Source organism: Xenopus tropicalis, chromosome 1, assembly GCF_000004195.4.
Source record: "Xenopus tropicalis strain Nigerian chromosome 1, UCB_Xtro_10.0, whole genome shotgun sequence".
NCBI lineage: Eukaryota > Metazoa > Chordata > Amphibia > Anura > Pipidae > Xenopus > Xenopus tropicalis.
This window is the reverse complement of record NC_030677.2, coordinates 67353875-67376826: the sequence shown is the minus strand read 5'-3', so window position 1 is coordinate 67376826 and position 22952 is coordinate 67353875. Positions and strand designations below refer to the sequence as shown.

The following is a 22952-nucleotide window of genomic DNA, read 5'->3' as shown; positions in this document are numbered from 1 at the left end:
CAGTTCATCCACAACAGGGAACCTGGTTGGGCAGTGGTATCTATTAGCATTAAGCAGACCCAAGCAATCTGATAACTTTGAATTCTGGTTGTCCCTGGTTCATAGGAGGTGTGGGGCCAAACACATGAGCTTGGAGGGGTTACCCTTGTGTTGGGCCCCTCACCTCCTATGAACCAGGAACTCCTAGGATCAAGCTGCTGGTTACATTTTAAGTTCAAAACACCAGATGGGCCTCAGTGCTGCCATACTTTATCTAAGTTGTTAAAACAGTAGCAATGCATACGTGCATGACCCTGCATGACAGACATATAATAGCCCCCCAGACCACTAACAGGAAAGGCTCTACTTGTGCAATCCCCTTTGTGCAGTACAGTAGTGCTTCCCACAAGCTCATGACTAAGCTCTGATTCGATAAAAAGAATGTGCTGGTTTCTACATGAAACTGAATAAAAGAGTATCAGGTAGACTTTTGGACACTGAGCCAGCAGTCCAGCTCAAGAGCTCTAAGACAGTGTTTCTCATTTAGTGCTCACATGGTTTTTAGCTTAACTGAGAATTGCTGGTACAACTTGAGACATTGCTCCGTTTCCTGAAAATACCAGCTCTAATGCCCCATATGAAGTATCAATCACATCCGCATGACATATTAAAGGCTTGTTCATTTTTTCCCCCCTGCTTCTGTAGCCTACAAACCAATTTCCTGCAGCTGGAGATGGTGGATAGTTTAATTGTGACTAGTTAAGATCCTTGTTAGATAACTTGGTTTTTATTAGAGGAATTGCATTTGGTATTTGCAAAAGTCAGAAAGGGTCTTTGTAAGGGAATGGACAATAATGCTTTTGTCTGGTATATGAAGCAGGATAAGAGAGTGTAAAACTGAAGTGCATGTTTGCAAAGATTTTCCTCTCGCACCTTAATGGGAACACTTTGAGCCTACGCAGCATTGAAAACAGATGTCAGACATTGCTAAATAGACTTTCATGCAGTATCAATGGGTGCTCAAGCTTAGCGTTTGGGAGCTGTAGTTTTGCAGTAGGTTGAATGTGAATAAAAGCCTATGCCTTATGTAGCTCATTTAAACATGATATTGTCCTGTTCCAGTTTGCGTACTAGGAAGGGCTATAACAATAGGGACAGATCATGTGCCTGCTGTAAGTCTAGGGCCCAGTGGAAAGGGGGCAGTGGAAAAATTCACATTAAAATACGTGTGCTACAGAGCTGTAAACTTCACATTTACCTGATGGTATGCATTACCAAAGCAGCTGTACATGTTTGCCTGATTATTTATTTAAATAAAAAGCCATATATACTGCCCTAAATACAGTTTTGTTGTAGTAGGAAGGTACTTTGCAGCGGCATACACTAAGGGCTCCCTCATGTAAGAAACCTAAAGACAATTGCCATTGGCTCAATTTACAGCCCAAAAACAAATTGGTTTAACTCAGAGCTTAATGGCCTGTGCATCAGGCTTGCTCGACTGATATGTAGGGTTAGAATGTGGTCCTGTTGGCCTATTGATTCATAGGACCACAGTATGATCCAGTTATTGGCCTGGAGGCCAAATGCTCAGATCAGCCTAATTAGGATCATGTGAGTAGGGAAATAGGGCAAAAATCTCATGACCTTAAGGATGGAGAGCAATTAATATATATGATAGAAAAAACAGCACGCAGTACATTGCAAATAAATCTTACTTGCTTATGTATTGCATGATTATATAGAATAGACCTTGAATGTGCATCTAGTGAAATGCATGCTAAATGCATTTAAACACATTGCATTCATGTCTCTTTGCTTAATGCATGTTTTTGTGAGTCAACAAACATTTGTCTTTTATATTGTATTCTGCATATTTGTATTTTATTATGTTGTTTTTTTAAAGTGTAAAATACATTAAAGTACAGTATGTTGTATTTTAAAGAATGTGATTGACTGCAACTGCATTAATTGCAAAACTGAACCACTGTGAGTAAGTACACTGAAACATAGTCAATTTGTATTTGCTCTTAGGTGCATCCCAACCTTAAATGCCTAAAAAACATCCATGAGTCCTAATGTTTCAAGCATATGATAGGGTAATCAGACCTATGGAAAGGCAAGCTTAATTCTGGGCAGCTTTGACTGGAAAATGTCTGAGCAACTTAATATCAGTCTAGTATATAAGGATTAAGAACCTTGTTAAAAAATTAATTATATATTCTTTCCCTTAAGCAATGACCACCTTATACTGGCAGCTCCACTGTGCATGTAAATGTGTTTGATGAATATTTGATTTATACTACTATCTGCTTGCTAATTGCTGGATGCCTTGGGAACCAAGTCATATGAATGATATCCATGGATCTTGGAATCTGTATGTCCCCAACAGCAGGTTGCCCTAGGTTCACTTGGCCGAGTTGTAAGTGAGCAGTGGATACTAATCTGTTAAACAGTGCACTGAATCAGCAGGAAAAGTATGTTTTTGTTCGTATTACAAATGGACGCAGTAAAGCTATGACCTTTTTCTCTTCATTATATCTTTGTTGCATCTGCCCTGCCCTCTGCAAACCCAAATAAACAGCTGCTATAACTCCCTCATTGACTCACTATGTCTGAGCATGTTATGCCTGAATTCTGAAATAGCATGCCTTTACGTCTATGTGATTGCACATACAGTATAATACTGAGTCCTTCTTATTGAGACACTTTTCCCAAAGTTTGTGTCAATCCAGCCAGTGCTGAGTGCTCTGTGCTCTGCTGAGTTTTCCAGCCTGTGGCCTTTTGATGTTAAAAAGCTAGGGTCCTCTAAGTTCTGTACATTTGCCAGTGATAGCTGGTTGTATATCCCAGGATGCTCATCTCTGCTCTAGCTTATCAGCATAGACTGACCAGTTTCATGTAATCAATGAGCAAACATATATGTATGCAAACATGCGTTCTAGTTTCCTTTCCAGACCTGGATGAATGCATCATGAAGCAATAATGAATCAAGGTGTCCTTGTATTAAGTCAACTGAGATTCAACTGTGTGTCATCAATGAGTTAATGATCATGTTCTAGTTTTGCTAAGCCATCTACTGATTATTACTGTTATCTCACTGAGAGCTAGGAGTTACAGTCATCACACATATGTAATAATCTAAACATCAGTTGGCCTCTTTTCACCCAAAATATCCAATTATTGATCAATGGTGTTGTCAGTGTTGTGCTATTTATTGAGGGTCATATTCTACTGTGACCTTGTTTGGGTTGGTCACCCACAACAGGAAATGTCATAGGCTAATAACCTGCTCCTTTTTTTGCATGTGATTATTAGATGAACAGATAAGGATATATTGATATATGCATCAATCCGATAATGCAATTTCACGTATGTGGCCAAATTAATTAGGATCAATTCAACTGGAATGCTAGAGGATCAGATGGATAGACTACAAATACAAATCGCTCATGTTGTGGCCAGCTAAGTCTGGGTAGTCTATATTATCCTATATACCTTTAACCCTAACAAGTTTGTTTTAATGGGAAGATGGGCTTTTTCTAATTAAAATGTGGGGTAGTTGGCCTGGAAGGTAATTAATGCTGCAAAAGAGTAAATAAAAGGAGATAATGCTGTTAGAACTTCTAATTTACACATCACCCTGCTAAATTTCTCAAAAATTTGATTTCCTCTTCAAAGGGTGAGCCAGGATTTCTAGGGCCTCAAGGAGAACCTGGATTACCAGGCTTACCAGGAACTAAGGTGAGAAAAACATATTATTATCTATACAATCACCATGTTACAGCTGTCTTTAGTCCAGCATATGGCATGTATGCATCCTAAAATACATGAGCAACAAGAATGTTCTATATACATAAAATACTTTTATCTATTACTTAACTTTCATTTGATGAACCTTTGGGCTGATACTGTAAGTTCAATGTATAAAAAATAGAATTTCATGTCATATTCCTTTTTGGGCATTAGATCCTCTTTAAAATCAGATTATGCACTAAAGTTCTATTGCTTTCTGTCCCTAGTTTGCATTTATCTGCCTCCCATGAAGGGCTAGCTATGTGCAGAGCATTACATCCAGCCTTTAGATACTGAGGGGCATGGCCATAGGTCATCACTGCTTCTGATCATGAGATGGGACTTGTTCTCTTCATACAAACAAAGTGTAAAATAATATGTGAATTAATCAGAGCCCTATGACTGGGATTGTTATTATTTTAGATCTGATTTAGTAGCAGCTGTCAAAAGAGAAATGTTTTCTTTACAGCCTTTACCCTCTGGTCTTGTGTTTATTTTGCTAGCTTTCATTTTCACTTCATTTTTGTTCTACTGCCTTCCATGGATTTCCCAAGGAGATTACAGCAAACATAACACAATACTAACACTATTTTAAAAATGATTGGTATGTCATCTGCAGAATCCAATATTCTTGAGGTGACACTTTTTTTTCACATTTCCGGCATAAACTCACTAAGGAATGAAGGAAGCCACATTGCTATTTGTATTTCTATATGCATGCAACTCAACTTCCTAAGCACTTTGGCTCGGGATGATGTTGCATAGCAATCAAAATCTCACATAAGAAGAAATTTACATTTTGAATACATGATCCAGAATGCTTTGGACCCAAGGCTTTTCAGATATGCTATTTTAGTGCAGCAATGACCACCAATTCATTGGGAGTTTTAAAACTGCCTCCTGCTTGGTCAGATCTGCCTCTCACTTAATTTGTATGTGTATTGGAAGGCAATGGGAAAACTGAGAGCAGGTTGCTGGAATGTGCTGGAGTTGGGAGCCTGTTTTCTGCTGTTCTGGGTACCAGGAATCTACATAAGTGATACTGTACCTGTAGTTATTACTACTACTTCTCCTATAGCAAATAACCCTTAATGAAAATACAACACAATGATACAAAGTCAAATTACATATAACATTTTTTTTATGTTTAGGGGGAACGAGGAGAAATTGGTCCACCTGGAAGGGGAGAAAGAGGCAGTACTGGACTAACTGGACCAAAGGTAAGCCCTTTTTATTAGCTCTATAAGTAGTCTGTTTAATGTATAATTTACAGGGGGGGAGATTAGCCACCACTGTGAGGTGATGTATAGAATTTGCCTCTATCTCTTTTTTCATATACCTTCTTATTTTCCATGAAAGTTTGCTTGATGGTAAGAAAGCATTTTAGCCACTGGTGCAGTCATATTTGTAATATACTTATATACCCCATATCCTATCCATGGAAGCATTTTCAAGTCAAACAACTTGCCTTGGCTCTATGTTCTAAACGTTAATTAATATTCCAAATGTATTCTACATCACATTGTGGGGATCCTGCCTATCCCATACAGCCAATAAATTTCTATTCTTGGAAGAATTTCAATGAATAAACTGGCTGTGGCTGTTAGGATTTATTGCATCTTAACCCTAACGTCTGTGCTCCTAGTATTCAGACATCGAATATATAATACGATCTTCATTGGCTGCTGTTGTGGCAACAAATGTAGTTTTGCCAAGGCCAACTCTTGTAAATCCTGATTTAGTGTAGAGTTCACTTGGATCCTGAGGTGGAGTCAATGGTGTACAGTAAATCATAATGCTATAATTATAATAACCACTGCACTGCTATAATATTTCCATTCATTCAGAGCTACTCAAACATTTTGGCATGACTTATATATACTGTTATCTGATTTTAAGAAAACCTGACATCCCCTGTATAGTGTGTAAGTTAGCTATGAATTACATAACTACATTTATGCCAGAACTGAAACTATTTTAAACATAACGTTGGGTTCTGTGTCACATAGTACTTAAGTTGGGATGAAAAAGACCAAAGTCCATCATGAACACCAGTGCACATATATACACATACTTCCTGTATACAGACCTATCTATAGACCAACATATATATATCTATATATACTAATATCTATACTAGTTATAGATTTTATTATCACAATAGCCTTGGATATTATTCTCATTCAAGAAATCATCCAAGCCCCTCTTAATGGCATTAGCAGAATCTGCCATTACAACATCACTCGGACAGCAATTCGACAACCTCACTGCCCTCACCGTGAAGAACAACCTACGCTGCTTCAAATTAAAATTTCATTTCTCTAATCTAAAGGGGTGGCCTCTGGTGCGCTGATCGTTTTTATGGGGGAAAAAATATCCCCTATATGTCTATAATCCCCTGTACTTGTAAAGGGTAATCATGTCCGCTTGCAAGGGTCTCTTTTCCAGGGAAAACAACCCCAACCTCGACAGTCGAACCTCATAGTTTAACTTTAAGTCCTACATCCCTTTAACCAGTTGCACACCTCTGCACTCTCTCCAGCTCACTAATATTGTTCTTAAGGACAGGAACACAAAACTGTTTGGCATACTCAAGGTGAGGCCTTACCAGAGAGCTATACAAAGGTGAAATTATATTTTCACCCCTTTAGCTAATGCCCCTTTTTATACAAGACAGCACTTTATTTCCTTTTGTAGCCACAGAATGACACTGCCTGGAATTAGACAACTTGTTATCTACCAAAATCCCTAGATCCTTCTCAATTAAGGATCCCCCAACACACTACCATTTAGTGTATAACTCACGTTTATATTATTTCTACCAAATTGCATAACATTAAGCATTTTCCATTTTGCTGCCCAGTTTTCCAGTTTAGCAAAATCACTTTGCAAAACAGCAGCATCCTGCATGGAACTTATAGTTTTGCACAATTTAGTATAACCAGCAAAAATAGAAACAGTATTGTCTATGCCCACCTCCAGGTCATTAATAAACAAGTTAAAAAGCTGACCCAATTAAATTATTAAATAATAACAGGACTGTGCAGTCCAGTTACACATTTACGGCCATAGTAGATATAAGATAAAAGTGACCTAATCACACACAATCTGTTAACAACATGATTGTTTAATTCCAGCAAGCACAGATTTACCACCCCTTCATGTGAAAATTCTGCACCTCTGTACAAACAAGGACATCTTATATATTTTATATTCCTATTTATAATTGTAATGCTTTGTGTGTTCTGTTATACCCTGTTAACTAGCATGCCTTGTTTTCCCTGGTACCATTAAAATAGTAACTGCATGTAAATAAGGAGTGCTTTGGGTAAATGCCGCCAAGTGAGAGACCATAAAAACAAACAGGGCATGAAAAAATGGAGTTGAACTGCAAAATAAGGGCTGGCATTAAAAGATTGTCAGAGGGCCAGCCAAATCCCAATAAGAACAAACTGCTGCAGGAATGAGAAAATATAAAGCCTACCAGTAGGTGGCAGAAGGGCACAAAGAAAGCTATTGGGGATAATCAGCAATGTGGAAGAGCCACGGGAAAGGCGCTTGTTAATACAACACGAAGAGCTTATTTACAAAAAATGAGACAAAGGTAAAAAGTGTTAAACACAGTGCAAAGCACCATGATTGTTTGCATTTTGAACCTTGCTCAAGGTGGTACAACTGATGAGTGCAGTGGCTTTTTAGACTGCTTACCAACCAAAAAATATATAAAAATTACAGCAGTACATCTTAACATTTACACCAAATGCAGCATACTTATACATTTTCTAATACTTTTATGCATAGGTGTAGCCCAATTTTTCTTAGCTTGAAAAAAAGGTAAAAGAAATTGTCATGCACTGCCACTTTTTACACAATGTGACACTTTTCATGTGAGAAATTCATCAGAACTTGTCCCAATGGCTTAAATGGGGTTATGCCAGGCCATGGTAGTCATGGTGGAGAGATACCAACCCATATCTAGTGCATCTTGGCTCTATCTGCCCTGTCCCTGACTTCTATACATTTTATTCGAGTGGGAAAGCGTTTGGGTGTGAATGACAGTAGGTGACCAGCCTGTTACTGCAGGTAAGCTGACATGGCTGCATTGTATAATTTTGGACTCCAGTGGAGCTTAAGAAATGTGGCATTTATTTTACTCCACTTTTTACTCATTGTTAAAATAAACCCCCTAGTAAAATACTCAACATATTACAAGTAATTTGTTAAGGAGCAAGCAAACATGTAGGGCCTGCTAAAAACCTTGTCAAGACACACCATAATATGGCTCCACCTCCAGACTAGATTAGTGGGATCCTTCCAGACTCGAAGAAAAATACAGAACCCTGATTTTCTGCACCTGGTTTTAATGTTTTCCCAGAATTGACGCATGGTCCCATACAGGAAATAGGCATTCTTTCTTTCCTGTATTTTATGTTTTAATGGAAAATTGAGGTTCTAATGTAAGCAGATACAGGAGCCATGAGTCTCACACAAACCTGCACAGGTTCCTCTGACAAAGGGTCCTAACCCAGAAATGTTAGGCTTATGTTTGGAATGTTGCTAGGGCTTCCAAGCTCAGTCCCACAGAAAGCAAACCCTTCCAGTGCTGCTTTATTCTTGCCAAAAAAACACGCTCCTGGTAACTTTAAGAGGCAAATTTCCATTTATTAAATCAGAAATTCAGTTCTTCTTGTGCAGAGAGCACAATTGCTCCTAGACCCCCTCCGGTGCAGGAAAGGTAAATGCTGCTGGGCAAGGGGGCAGCTTCATAGGAGCCGCCTCAGGATGGCTCAGAGCATAGACTCACCCCTGGCTAATGCATGGTAAGGAGGCGACGGCAACTTCAAGGTTCACACAGTACCATGTGTCAGCAGCAGTAAGTTTGGAAGGCAGGACAGACTTATCAGTGCTGAGCACAACTGTATGGAAGTGAAGAGAGAGCATTTGGGCACAATTTACCTTTAGAGAAAGCGGTTTTAGATGCAACTCTCTGCAGGGAAAAGTGCAAATTGATCCATGTATCTGCGGATGTAAATGAGCCCTATATATGATATATGTTCTAAGCTGATTTGGCTTTAGTACTGTGAATGTATTATGTTCTCCCATTATTACTTTGTGACCTTATTTTAGATGCTCATTAGCAATGGAATCCTTCTGCTCATCTCAGGACTAACATACATTTAGTGCTAAGAGAAACCTTTGTGCACCAGTGACATTTACATTTATAGCAAGTGGATGGTGGCCATGGAAATGACATTCAAATACAAATTAGTAATTATCTTTCCTGGGCCCTGGCAGTATATTTCTTAGTAGCCCCACACATACTGACAGGTGAAAATACATTTGCAATGCAATGAAAAATAACGTTTTCTAAACACCAAGGGTCTGGTACAGATAATCTGAGGCCTTGTTATGCTTGGGAGCACATTGCCGTTATCATAAAATTTCATAGGTCTTCAGAAACAAAAATATTAATGGCGATTATGCTTTATATGGTGAACGCAGCTTCTTTCGGGCATGTTTCTCTTTGTATGGAAGCCATGGCTATCTCTACCTCTGCTTCCTCTCTAACTCTCTTTGCTCTCTTCTTTTCCAAACTTTGCATGCAACAGGGGGAGCCTGGTGAATCCGGATCTAGAGGCCCAAAGGGGTCAAAGGTCAGTAGCCCTTAGCTTCTTGCTCCATTTTCCTACTTTTTCTTATAATGTGGTTTACAGTTAAAAAAGTATAAATATATCATTTGTTCAGCATCACTCTCCGTGCATGTGCAGCTCAAACATTCAGCTTTAACACATTTAATGCTTGGGTTCCACCTAGTGGAACATATAAGTGCATGCCATTCCCTGATATAGCAAATGAAATATGAAAAGAAATCCAAGGAATGTCTAAATTCTAAATAAGTGATGAGGATATTGAGGATAAATTTCAAATGAACAAAGCTACCAATGAATGTTGCACAACTATATCAGTAGTGTAAACAAAGGCACCAGATAACATTTTGCTAAATAGACATTATACAAATATGTCAGGAATGGGTTATAGCACTCAGTGCTCCGGTAACAATCCCAATTGGAGTTCAAATGGACTGGACCCCATTCTTTGAGATAACACTATATTAACTGGGTGCCCTGTTTAGTAGTAGGAAGTTGGAACATAAGCTTCAAGGACAGGTCCCAGACATTATTTATTATACAATTTGCTACATAAATTCTATGGTGCCAGTTAGCACTTTCTTCAGCACCCTGTAAAGAAGGGAATACATACCAGTTTCCCATCTGTGTAATAATTAAATACTTGCCACAGGTCATATACAATACAAAAGGACAAGTACATCCACAAACTAAGACCATAGAGCAACATACATTTTACATCAGTCCAGTGGTGCCTGCAACAATAGTCACTTTATTACAGTGGCTTGCCATTTAGAGATCTGTAACTGTTACTACTGTACTGTAAAACATATCTAAAAACCCACAACTGGCATTATTTAACACCTGATTGCAGTGACAGTACTTTTTCTACTCTTACTTAGGTTTTGACTGGCTGGTATTTCTGTTACTATAAATCACTGTAACGTATACACAGGAAAGTATATGTATATGGTGTATGTTAAATGAGAATAATTTTCTCAATCTGTTCTGGAAGTCATCACTCAGAGACACATTATTATTCTAATTTCATTTTTGTCAAGTCTGGAGTTTCTGTAATTAACATATATTATAGCTTGTATTACATTTGTTTCAAATTGCTGCTTTTCATTCATTGTCTATTACCTTACCAGGGAGAATCTGGAAGCAAAGGAGATTCTGGCCCCATTGGTCCTAGGGTAAGTGACATATCATTCATCCACATAAAGAAACTACCAGTATCGGTCCAGTATTAGCGGACTTTGTGCAGAATGATAAACCCAGACCTGTAGCATGGAGTAATATATATTATCTTATATACTATATATATATATATAGCTCTTGCGTGGGACCCAGATTAATTTTATGTGCTTTATTTATATTGTCATCAAAACTTTCCTACATTAAAGCAGATCTTGGACCCATAGGTTAAGAATCTCTGCTAAACAGTGGTTCGTAAGGCCAGCAATTTTTATTTCTTAACAATGTTACATGATTTACATGCCATATTAAAATGAGTATTATTAGAGAAAGTATATATATTAAGGTACCAAAGAAAGTACATTTAATAAGAATGTGCATTGATAGTAAAGGTTTGACTATATAATAAATGTATATATCCTTTACAGGGGCCTCCAGGTCAAAAAGGGGATCAAGGGGCTACTGAGATCATAGATTACAATGGGAATATTCAGGAAGCCTTGCAGGTATGTACTACAAGAAACATAGCTTGGGTTTTACTTTCTAATTTATGACAATTGGATTGTGGAATAGGCTTTGTTCCAAAGTGTATCTTTATTAACTGCTGTGTTTTGGGATAGTGCATTAATCACAATGATTGTCTCGCAGCCTTTAAGCTCTTCTCTCTCTTAATGTCTCTTTGAATACTGCCTGCTAGCAGAAATAGGCCGATACTTTCTTGTTTAGTGTCTTATATGAGCTCTTGAGGATGCAAGTAATTTATGACTGCCTCACTATTCTGCCAGGAGTAAGTGCAGATAGTAACTAGTAATTCCCATGTAATGAATACCATAGTCTGCTCATTCATTTGGGAAATAGAAATATTTATATTAAATGTTTCCTGTAAAACTAACCTTACTCAAGATTTATATTGAAGTTGCCAAATTCCTTAGACAAACCTGTTTTGGGAAAATAGAGATATCAATGATTTTATCTATGAGGAGTAATCTGACATTGCAGAATAACATAATAATGAGTATAATCTTATTTCTTGTTGCTGTGCCTTGTCATCAGAGGATTACAGCCATTACTGTTACGGTAAAGCTATACGCATGGTGTGCTGTGGCCCCCCCGTGTCTTGCGTTCTCTCCCTTTGCTTGCCAACAAACATGCTCCTCACATGTCCTGTCTAATATTGCATGGATCATTTTTCTTGTGTATATTTCCCATTCCAATAGCTGATGCAGAAGGAGGCACTTTTTCCTAGTGTGTCAGTCTAGGTCTTTTCTAGTGTATCCACGTCACTGGCTCTACATATGCTGATTGGAAAACCCGGCATTGCACTTGTGAGCCCCAATAAGTGTGATACCGGTGTGCATTTGGGAATCCAATCAGCACAAGGCCCTGGCTGTGCTTTTAAACCCATTGGGTAAGGCTCAATCTCTAGGGTGCTCCATGTAGAAAGAAATGTTAGGAGAATCCTGGGCAGAACTCCCAGAATTCCTTCTGCTTTTAATAGCACTGCAACTTCAAGATTGGGGCTTACATTGTAGCCAACAATGCTGTTAGATAAAGGTTGCGTGGACACTTTATTATACTGAGAGAAACTAATCACATCAGTAGGGACCATATGCAGCCATCCCTTTCTCCCCCAAATATACCCCTGAAGCACTGAGCTCTAAAACCATCTGAATTGTAAACATGAAATCTGCACAGAAACCACAAATTCTGCCCCATTGTAACAGACACGCTAATACACAACTTTATTTCTATAGTATTTAAAGGAACAGTAACACCAAAAAATGAAAGTGTATAAAAGTAACTAAAATATAATGTGCTGCTGCCCTGCACTGGTAAAAGTTGTGTGTTTACTTCAGAAAGTCTACTATAATTTATATAAATAAGCTGCTGTGTAGCCATGGAGGCAGCCATTGAAAGGAGAAAAGGCACAGGCACATAGCAGATAACAGATAAAACACTATTGTATTCTACAGAACTTATCTGTTATCTGCTATGTAACCTGTGCCTTTTCTCCTTTTTTCCAGCTTGAATGGCTGCCCCCGTGGCTACACAGCAGCTTATTATATAAATTATAGTAGTGTTACTGTAGCAAACACACCAGTTGTACCAGTGCAGGGCAACAGTGCATTATATTTTTATTACTTTAAAGCTCTTTCATTTTTTGGTGTTACTGTTCCTTTAAACTGCATCCTTAGTTCACTTACCCTTTATTCTATTCATCCAACAAGTCTTCTTCTTGCTTATCCCTGCTGTCCCTGCTATTAAAAACCACTTTAAGCTAAGACTATTCTCTTTATGTAAAGCAGCCACACTGGGCATCTGTCTTAGATGATATATAATGCTACTGCAAAATAGCACATTTTGCACCTAAATTCACCTTCCTCTTTATAAAATATTATATAAAGTGGCCAAACCCTATGGTAAGGATTGTAGTTTGAAGCCAAAATGGAGATGGCAAGAACTCTGTGAAATTGGCTGGGTCATTATTAGTTTTTATCAGACAGTGCCAGAACACATGGAGGTTTCAAGTCATGGGTTACACACTGAGTTACATAGTAGCTGAGGTTAAAAAACAGACACCTATCCACCAATCTCAACTTCTGGGATTTGGATGTAGCAATAACACTAAAAATTGGGGAAAATTAAGTCATTAAGAGAAACAAAATAGCAAATATTAGAATTTACCAATGGGATACTCTTTAGTACTCTATTAGACCGTTTTTAGACATGAATACAATTGCTTTTTTAGAAAATTTTATTACAAATATGAGCACTAGCACAAACTAAAAAAAATGCTCCATGTTTTTATTAACTTTTCTGCAAAACTGTTAAAACAAAAAAGATTTTTTTACATTAAGGACTTTGATAATTTTTCTCCAAAAAACTAGCCAATCTATGGGGGGCAAACCAGCCCAGAAACAGGTTTAATAAAGGCGTGTGGGGTCATTCACAAGGCACCACTCAGTGTGTAAAGTGTAAAAAAAAGGTGAATTCTGCCTTTTTTCTTTTTTTTTTGCATTTTGTCCATTGTGCAAATATTCACAGGTCTCTGCGACCTGCAGAATGAACTTTGAATTGAACCTCCCTGACAGTGCTCCATTCAATAGGGACAGGCAGGAGAAAGGCATGTAGGCATTAAAGCACCAAGGATCAGATTTTGTAGCATCCCAAAAAATCTCTGTCCCATGCAGGTAATTATGTTACAGACCATAATATCCCAAAACACAGATATGTCTTATGCTCAGAACTAAAAATCAAGATGTTTATTCTGATTTATATTACCCCTTGTTGATATGTGTACATAGGTATATGCTTGCTAATGAACACTATTCCAGTTAAAGGTTCTCCCAGCAAAGGCAGAAAGGGAAACAACATGAATACTTTACAGAGAATATACTAATTGAATGCACATCTACATCATAGGCTTTCTTACAAAATATCTTGTTTGTTTGTTGGGTCTATGATGTGTTATCGTTGTTTCTAACTAAGTGGACAGTCTGTTTATCAGTAGCTTAGCTTATGGACTCTTATATTCAAATGTGTGATTATTTTCATTCATTTCTTTCTGTTTATCAACAGGGGCCGCCTGGACCTCCTGGACCACCTGGTTTGCCAGGTCCAAAGGTGTTTTCACTTTACTTATCTTCAAATGTTAAAATCTTATTGTGTTGGCAATATTAAAGCACCGATCAAAGTAGTGATGCCACCAAACTGGCCTAGGGGCAAACACCCACCCACTTTGTACGACTTCGCAAACCAAAGCGATGTGAAGGGCTTTTCACTGGTGACTTCTTTTGTTGCCGGTGGAAACCCTTTTCAGAGCAGGTACTTGCCCGTGATAGCAGCGATCTATCTCAGGCGAGATGAAGTAAGTCGCTCCGTGGGTCCTTGCTCTAAAGGTTAACTTGAGGCAGACCTGTATCTTAGATATCACCCCATAGACAACCTTCGGATTGCTCCCCTGAATCCATTGCATTGAGCTAACTGAGGGATGCCAGCCCCATAGTTTGGGCCTGTCCAGAAGAAGTACAGACTGTACTTATCCATTAGTCTACCACAACTTGCTTCTCACCCATTTACCTGTTGTATATGCATTCAGCTACTGTACTTCCTAATTGGCTCCCCTTATTTTATTCCACCAGTTCACTATCTTTTGCCTTTTTTCTTGTTTGTTTGGTCTTTGGGCCACCCAGTTTACAACAGTTATTTAAACAATACAGTCAGCTATTGTGTCCTACATCCCTAGCTCATTCAACTGTCCATGAGTTGTAGACCTGTAGGCCTGGCTGTAGGACTGTGGCAAACATTGCCCATGCTGCTGAATGGGTTATAATTTCTTATACTTGAAATGTGCATGGATTGTCTCCTAGTTTGCATGACACCACATGGCGATTAATATTGCAACAGGCAATACAGTGTTGCTTTCATATAAGCTGCATGAGTTCTCTAATATGACCCTGCTGCAATAGACTGGCACAGAATTATACAGAGTTATTTGTATGAATTGTGAAACGAAAAAATCATAGATATTTACATTTAACAAATATGCCCCATTTTGTTCATTTATAGCAGGAGGGGCTTAGGTTGGACATTCCAGATATAAATCACCCCACAAAATGCTTAAGATGTTCTACCTGAAGTACAGCTTGAAGTCTAACATGCATTGTTTCTACAGGGTGATGGAGGTCCTGTTGGTCCTCCAGGAGTTGATGGGGAGCAGGTAATGTTACCAATAACTTATTTTGATACCATGGGTATTAGCGGGAGATTAGCTACAATTGTTTGTATTGATGAGTCAAATCAGAATGCCAAATTACTTTCTGGTGTGTCTGAGAATGTCCATGGGATGTTTTCCTGCAATATTTGATTACACATTTCCTCCATATGTAGCTGTTAAACGGATTGTCTATTTTTTGGAAATGTATGAATTGCGATATCTGGGAGATCCTCCTTTGAGAAGATGTTAAACATCAGTGTTTTATTATGTGCAGTACAGATTATAGCAAAAAAAGTAAAGTTGTGCTCACCATTAAATTTTACTCCATTAGACAGGGGTGCAATGAGGCTGAGAGCACAACATTCATACAGCAAATACAACAGGTTCTCAGCAGTCACCTATTATCAATATATAGAGGACATTAAGACATTCTGTGAATTAAGCTAGTAGAAAATTTCGAGAAGATCAGTCGCCCTCACTAGCAGAGATTTAACCGTGGACGACTTATCTCCCCATGAGCTGATTCATTAAGAATTCTACTACTTCATTACATATTTTTGACAGGGACTAAATTATACCTGCAACTTGCTTGCTTTTAAGTTCAAGACTCTCAAATGGTTGCCCTTTTATTAGCCACCATTGGGATCACCTGACTGTAGCTGGAGCTGGTAAAGATGGGATCTACAACATGGAGCTGGCCACTGCTCCTGTATAAACTCTAACAAACAAGGGAAAGTTGTGCTAGTCAAAAATTTTAAACCATTAGATGAGGGTGCAATGAGGCTGAGACCACACAATTCATACAGACAGAGATAAGAGGTCGTCTGCACTCACCCATTATCAATATATTACACTGAGACATTTTATACATTAAGCTACTAGAAAGTGCCCTGCCCTTTAGGATATGCAGGAGCAGTGGCCAGCTCTATGTTGTAGCTCCCATAATTCCCAGGCAATCCCTGTGTTTTGGGAGATTTTAGATAATTATATACCTTAGCTAATGATGCTGGGACAACTTTCTTAGTGAATTCCTATAGTAAATAATACATAGAAAATAAATATTTATTGAAGCCAATACAGGTATATATTTATATATTTCACAATTCAGAAAACAAGAGCCATGTGTAATAAATGTTTTGCTTTTTATCTCCACTGTCTGCAATAAAATATAAGCCTGACTCTGCTTTGCTGCTGTCATTAAGTGGCTGTCTCCTGACCTTTGCTTTAGAAGATATTTTGCAAAAACTCCAGTTCTCAACCTGTCCAAGTCCAATGACTGCAACAACCAATCAGATATGCTTTGGTCCCTCTAACTGCATTATGCCAGTCAATACTAACTAGTGTATGATATGGGCAACAGGACCAGGGCAAAACAATAATCCCCTAAGTGTATAAATGACCAGCATGAGTTTTTGGCTAGCAAAATGTCTGATTTGGTAGTGCCAAGTGTGAAACTGAGAGATAGCCCTGCACCTTGAATGCAATTTAAAATGAAAGGACCTGGACCTGGGGAAATGAATAAATGCCAGAGACAAGTCTGACGTTTGATACAAATGGAAACTTGTAGTTCAAGCTGTTGGGGACATATACTTGCATTAATTAAAGTTTTGTACTATTACTATTTACTATTTGCTAACCTGCCTTTTTTCATCTCTTAAGAATATATCCCTTTTCAATTAAGTTTTTTATCTGAAGGAAATAACACACAGTTCTGTAATTTACATTTTCTTTCAGTGCTTTCAAATGGTTTATGATGGAACTATTGTGATTGCAATGTAATTACTAGGTATTAGTATTTGATGATGGATTCATGGTAGCTGCCTGCCTGATGTATTCAGTGCGTTCGAGCGGCGCTTATTGCTAACGGTCAATTACCTTGCACATTAATCACAGCAAGGTGTACAAGGAAAGCAAATCAAGGTCTTTTCAGAGTAATTTTTTAATCCTAATGGTATTAATCACTTCAGCATATTTCACCACATACCCTTTCATGGCAAGATAAAATGTGTGCTTATTTCTGTCCCTCTGTAACAATTTCCAAAACATAAATACAGTTTTCATTGTTAATAATGTGTTTATCAGGGTCCAAAAGGATCAAAGGGTGACCATGGTGATTCCGGGACATCTGGAGAGAAGGGAGGAATTGGTCTCCCTGGTTTGCCGGTAAGTACTTGTAAATAACCTATGGGAATGAGTTGTGTCCCATATCAAGGCACAGTTTTACATTGTTCTGATGAGTGATCACCCGATTGTACAGTTTCACTGACCAAATGTTAAAATGTAGTTTTCTTCAACTACGATGCATAATGCTAAACATAAGATATAACAAAGTCCTTGTTGCCTTCCAGGGTGCAAATGGAATGAAAGGAGAGAAAGGAGATCATGGTTCCCCTGGGCCCCATGGCGCTTCTGTGAGTACAATAGCACGACAGTCACATCGCTGAATCTGTTGCAAACTTTAGTTCCTAGCTGAAGACAGTGGGAAGATGCAGGTCACAGAATATGAAGAGTCATTAGTTAGTCATAACTCATTTTTAATATATATTATTTTTGGTATATATTACATGATAATTCATTTTAAATACCTGTTAATTGGGAACATTTATCAAGGAATCTCAGGGATATGAACACAATATACCTTATAAGGAGCGACTGCTCATTAAATAACTTTTAAAGTCCCACCGCGTGAACTAAACTCATTAATAATTTTTGCTCATTGAACCATTTGATTGTTTTATGTGTTGTTTGATTAGTGCAGCATCACAGGGCTTAATTTATATTACCAACATTTTTAGCTGCTGGATGATGTGACATAATTATCAGTTATACATTTAGTCAAAACACTATGGGGTATGTCTACATCTTACCCTACAGCCAATAATGATCATTTCTTGTTATCACAAAAAACAGTAAATGTTTGAGTAAAGTGATGGGGAGAACTCCCTTTTAAATGAATTGTAAATGTAAAATGTTTAACTGATCTGTATCTCATCATTGTTCTATGCACGTGTTTGCCAGTTTCCATGCATGGGACTGTGCCCTGTATTACTGGTGACTACGAGATATTTGAGATTACATTAGAGCAGAAATATTTAATATTAAATTGCAATAGATTTATTTTACCTTTAAACAATTTTCACAGATCATTGGCCCCCCTGGACCTCCAGGGCCACATGGCCCCCCTGGACCCATGGTAAGCTCTTATTGAATAGGCCATTTATTAAAGGCTTTTTGAGTTTTGGTTTATCTTGTGTAGGGCCCCCCTTAGGTCATTACATGGGCACAGATATATAATAAAGAAATATGTCATAATAGGGGCCAGCCAAACCATTTGGAAATCAAACCAGTAGCATATTAATACAGCTTTTATATAAATATATTTGTTAAGGACACAGAAACATTATTTCCCCTCATTGGTAGGTATTGCCACGTGATTAGCCAAAAGTAAGAAAACCTATCCCACAAACAACATTAACATCGAATAATATGGGTTAGCGAGGGTTTCCCTAAACTATTAAGTCCCCTTCCTAGTTAATGCTAATAAATCTGACATTTGTAATTTTAAATTTTCAGGGACCACATGGACTTACAGGGCCAAAGGTAATTGTCTGATACATCATTTTCCGCTAATGCAAATTGCAAATGTGTATATTTGTCAGTGGTACTTGCATGCATAAATGTTGTGTTGGATGTTTGTGTAAATATTTGTTATTTGTAGTTTGTGTGTAAACCTTAAAGCTCCTACTCCCATTCCAAGTGCTTTGTGGCACTGAGAACTAACTATACTATTTATGGTATATGAAGGGTTATTTACGGCTTTATTTTAAGGCTTTATTTAGAGAATATATATATAATGAGAGAAAACTGTTTTCAAGTATTCCTACAATAATAAATGCTGCTTTCCTCTTATGGTGGCTCTCAGCCTATTTATCTGCAACCTGTTGGATTCTAGTCAAAGGCAACAACACATGGGCAACCACAGGTCCACTATGTTCTGTCAGGCAAAATATATTACAAACAATGCTGAGCAAATATTTATAATACACATATTTATATCCCAGAGCCAGACTAAACACTAGATTACTTTGATCCAATGTGCTCCAATGAATAGTGATTTAAGATGAGTGAGCTTAAAGGTTTACATAATAATGTGCTGCACATTCAAGTCTGGTATCTGCCCCAAGGCCACAAGACATTGGCACAATTAGAGTTTACATTGTTTGCACTCAGAAATAACAAATAATATGACAGATTCTAAAACTGCACTGTAACAGAATATATTTCTAAACGGGAATGTGCCTTGTTTCATGTGTTTGGAGCTGAATTAGGCATATTAGCTATGTGAGCCTGTACAATACTTATAGGGGCAGTGAACCACCTTTTTAACATTAGGTCAGTAATCTGGGTTTGTGCTTAACATACACATTGCCTGCTGATTTATTATGTCATTATGTATTATTATGACATATGTAAAGCTTTTTTTTCTATGATTTTTACAATTTATTGCATTCTCACACTCTTCCTGTTCATCTGAGCACAATTAAAACACCAGTCCACAGAGAAGCCTCTTCATGAGCTGTGTCTTATGTGAAAGTCTAACAAAGGCAGCAGATGGAGGAACGGAGGGGTTTGTTTATAAAGAAGGCTTCAAGGCGAACTGCTGTTTTGTTTTGCTTGTGCTTATATGAACAGGAAGACGAATGTGACTTTACTGTTAATTTGTGTCCTGTTTTATTTAATCAGAAAAACCATAAATATTTTTTCACTAACACCATAGACAATACGTAGGTTCAGCACTACCCTATTTATTGAGCAATAATGAACAGGGAAGTATACTGCCACTTTAAGCTCACAGCATATATTATATATATATACATATTATTATTAATACACACAAGTATGTTTTATGTGCTCTGGATGTACCAGATATGGATTTGCAGCGCTTTCTACAACTGATCCTATTCTGTACCAGCTTATGCAGCCGACAAACACAATTGGCATCTACTTTTACATTTAGGGTGAACCAGGGGTAAATGGTCTTAAAGGATTGAGGGGTGAGCCAGGTCAAAAGGGTGAAAGAGGACCACTGGGTCTTCCAGTAAGTAAATCAATTTCATTTTGCCTCAATCCATATGCTTCTCTTTTCTTTATTTCACTTTATTCCTCAATCAGTGGCTGAATGTAAAGGTAAAATATACCCATACCATCAATTTATCTTCCAGGTATTTCCCTAAATTGGATAGTAAGAAATGAGGACAGGGCGTATTATGTGCATAAACCTTTGTGCAAATTTTTAGTTATATGTACAAAGTATGATTTGGAGCATAGCTGATGACAACCTGTCTAATGGGTTAAATGAGTTATGCTATGAAAGCAATATAGCAGCCCCCACTCATCAATTTATATATATATGTAGACAACTAATGCACATACTACATATATTCCTGTCTATTTCAAATATATAATTAACATGTAGAACCTCTATGAACAGGGTATATTATCCCTTTGATTACATATCATTGTTGCACACACATATCACATGCACAGTGCTGGAGCAGAAGAAATAAACTTGTTTTCTTTTTATGTATAGTATGATATTCTGTGCCTTCCTAACTCCATGTTAATTACACTCGTGCCTTCAGTGTGTTTATATTTATGTCAGTCGTGTACTTGCTCACTCTGTTGGTGATGTCCAAGTTGCTCTGTCAACAAGTTGAGTTTGTTATAGCTTGAGTTCTGCTTGCTAATGTTCATATGTGCGTGTGATTATTAGGAAATCATTTCATAGGAATTTTCGTTTGCCTGCTTATTCTCATCATTTTGTGCCCACTGTTGTGTTAGAGAAAGGTGCCAGTCTCACACCCTGTTGTCTAGCTACAGCTACCACAATCTTTCATGGCGAGCTGGGGGTTGTAGCATGATAGCAGCTGCCAGTTGGACATCTGAATAACTTACATATATTATAAATTGTAATTAACTACATACATATTGTAACAGTATTCTCATTTCTAATGGCATGTCTATAGGTTTACTGTATGTTTATAATAAGTGCATAAAGCACTCGGGATATTCAGCCCATGGCTTTCCTACAGTTGATGCACATATTTTTCACTTTTTTGTGTTTCCCTTTACTCCATCAGAGGGCACCAAATCCAAAAGAAAAGCATAGTATACATGTACTGATTTTAATTATTCTTTACATTTAAAAAACATGTCTTTAATATGGTGCTCTAAGCAAACTGCATTAGAACACAATTAGCCAAATAACCACCATAGTGGTGCTACTGTTGTTTTTAAAAGACACAGGCTCAATATACATAAAGGCATAAAGGCAAACACAAAGATTTTGCCTTTAAATAAATGTACCGGTATATATATATCTCATATCTTTCTTATACTCAGATGAAAGTATATTTCCCTCTATCAATCATCTATCTATCTATCATCTATTAATCTATCTATCTATCTATCTATCTATCTAATCTATCATCTATCTATCTATCATCTATCTATCTGTTTAATCTTTCTCATGGGCTGCATATCCTAGTAGACTATATACTCTGTAATACAAAGTTACAAATTAAACCTATGTTTAGCAATATACATATGAAGATCATACATATTTTTCTGTCAACTGACAAAATAACACACTATACACCCTGACTGGTTTCTTCTCTTTAAAGTATGTAAAAGTCACCTCAAGCAGTGGTTGAACCTCATGGGCCATACCTGAGTCTTTGTTATAACCTCCTGTATTGTTTTTGTTCTTACCAAGTCCAATGTATTTGTTGTATTCATAAGTTTCACATTCTTGTCATCCATGTTATACCCATCATCTGTACCTCAACCTAATCATACAGGGAGCATCTGGCTTAGACGGAAAGCCAGGACCCAGGGTGAGTGCCACGTCTGTAAGTCTCCGGATCAGCAAATTTATCAAGACAAGGAGGCTAAGGAATTATAGGCTATAAAAGAGCTAGATGACTCCAAAAAATAGGTGTTCAAATTTGAACTCCAAGTTCCTCCTTCAGAGCAATTCAGCTACAGAGAAGGATAAAACAAGCAGAGCACTCATTGGTCTATGATTAAATATGGGGGCTATGGACTAAACGGGGTCCTTATTGGTCCCCTGACCAATAACTATATATAGACTAAAGAACAGCTATATTGGTGGCACACTGTTGTTATTCCCTCAACCAATGACCGAGCATTTCAAATATTTTTAGAAATATCAGCCCAGTTATAAGCTTACTAAATATTCCTTTGTTTAGTGAAACGGGGAGGGTAAACAACCCAATAACTGGGGCTTTTCAAAATAATAAATTCATGTTTATGTTACACCTGTAGACAGTGCTGTGCTTTATTTATGATCTTTTAATCTGCTATGTCAGCTCATCCATAAACTCAGAGACTAGTTAGAAGAGCAGACAAGGATAAATGGATTAAATGCTATGAAGGAGCTTCCCAGTTATAGCAAAACTTTGCAGTTAAATATTTAGATTTCATAGGGTACAAATGATATACCGTATATACTCGAGTATAAGCCGATCCGAATATAAGCCGAGGTACCTAATTTTACCTAAGAAAACTGGAAAAACTTATTGACTCGAGTATAAGCCTAGGGTGGGAAATGCAGCAGC

At 37.6% G+C, this 22952-nt stretch overlaps 1 protein-coding gene across 13 annotated transcripts in view; it reads left to right on the top strand.

Annotated features, from left to right (window-relative positions):
* Positions 1-22952, top strand: part of col25a1.2 (collagen, type XXV, alpha 1, gene 2) — a 246576-nt gene that overhangs the window by 199875 nt on the left and 23749 nt on the right. For 7 of the 13 annotated variants that reach the window (XM_031896008.1, XM_031896010.1, XM_031895998.1 and 4 more), the window contains 14 exons: positions 3658-3720; positions 4923-4991; positions 9381-9425; positions 10550-10594; positions 11024-11101; positions 11649-11672; positions 14175-14219; positions 15271-15315; positions 17395-17475; positions 17661-17723; positions 18455-18505; positions 18886-18912; positions 20330-20410; positions 22173-22208. In XM_031896008.1, coding sequence (XP_031751868.1) covers positions 3658-3720; positions 4923-4991; positions 9381-9425; positions 10550-10594; positions 11024-11101; positions 11649-11672; positions 14175-14219; positions 15271-15315; positions 17395-17475; positions 17661-17723; positions 18455-18505; positions 18886-18912; positions 20330-20410; positions 22173-22208 — 753 coding nt within the window. 13 annotated transcript variants of the gene reach the window in all.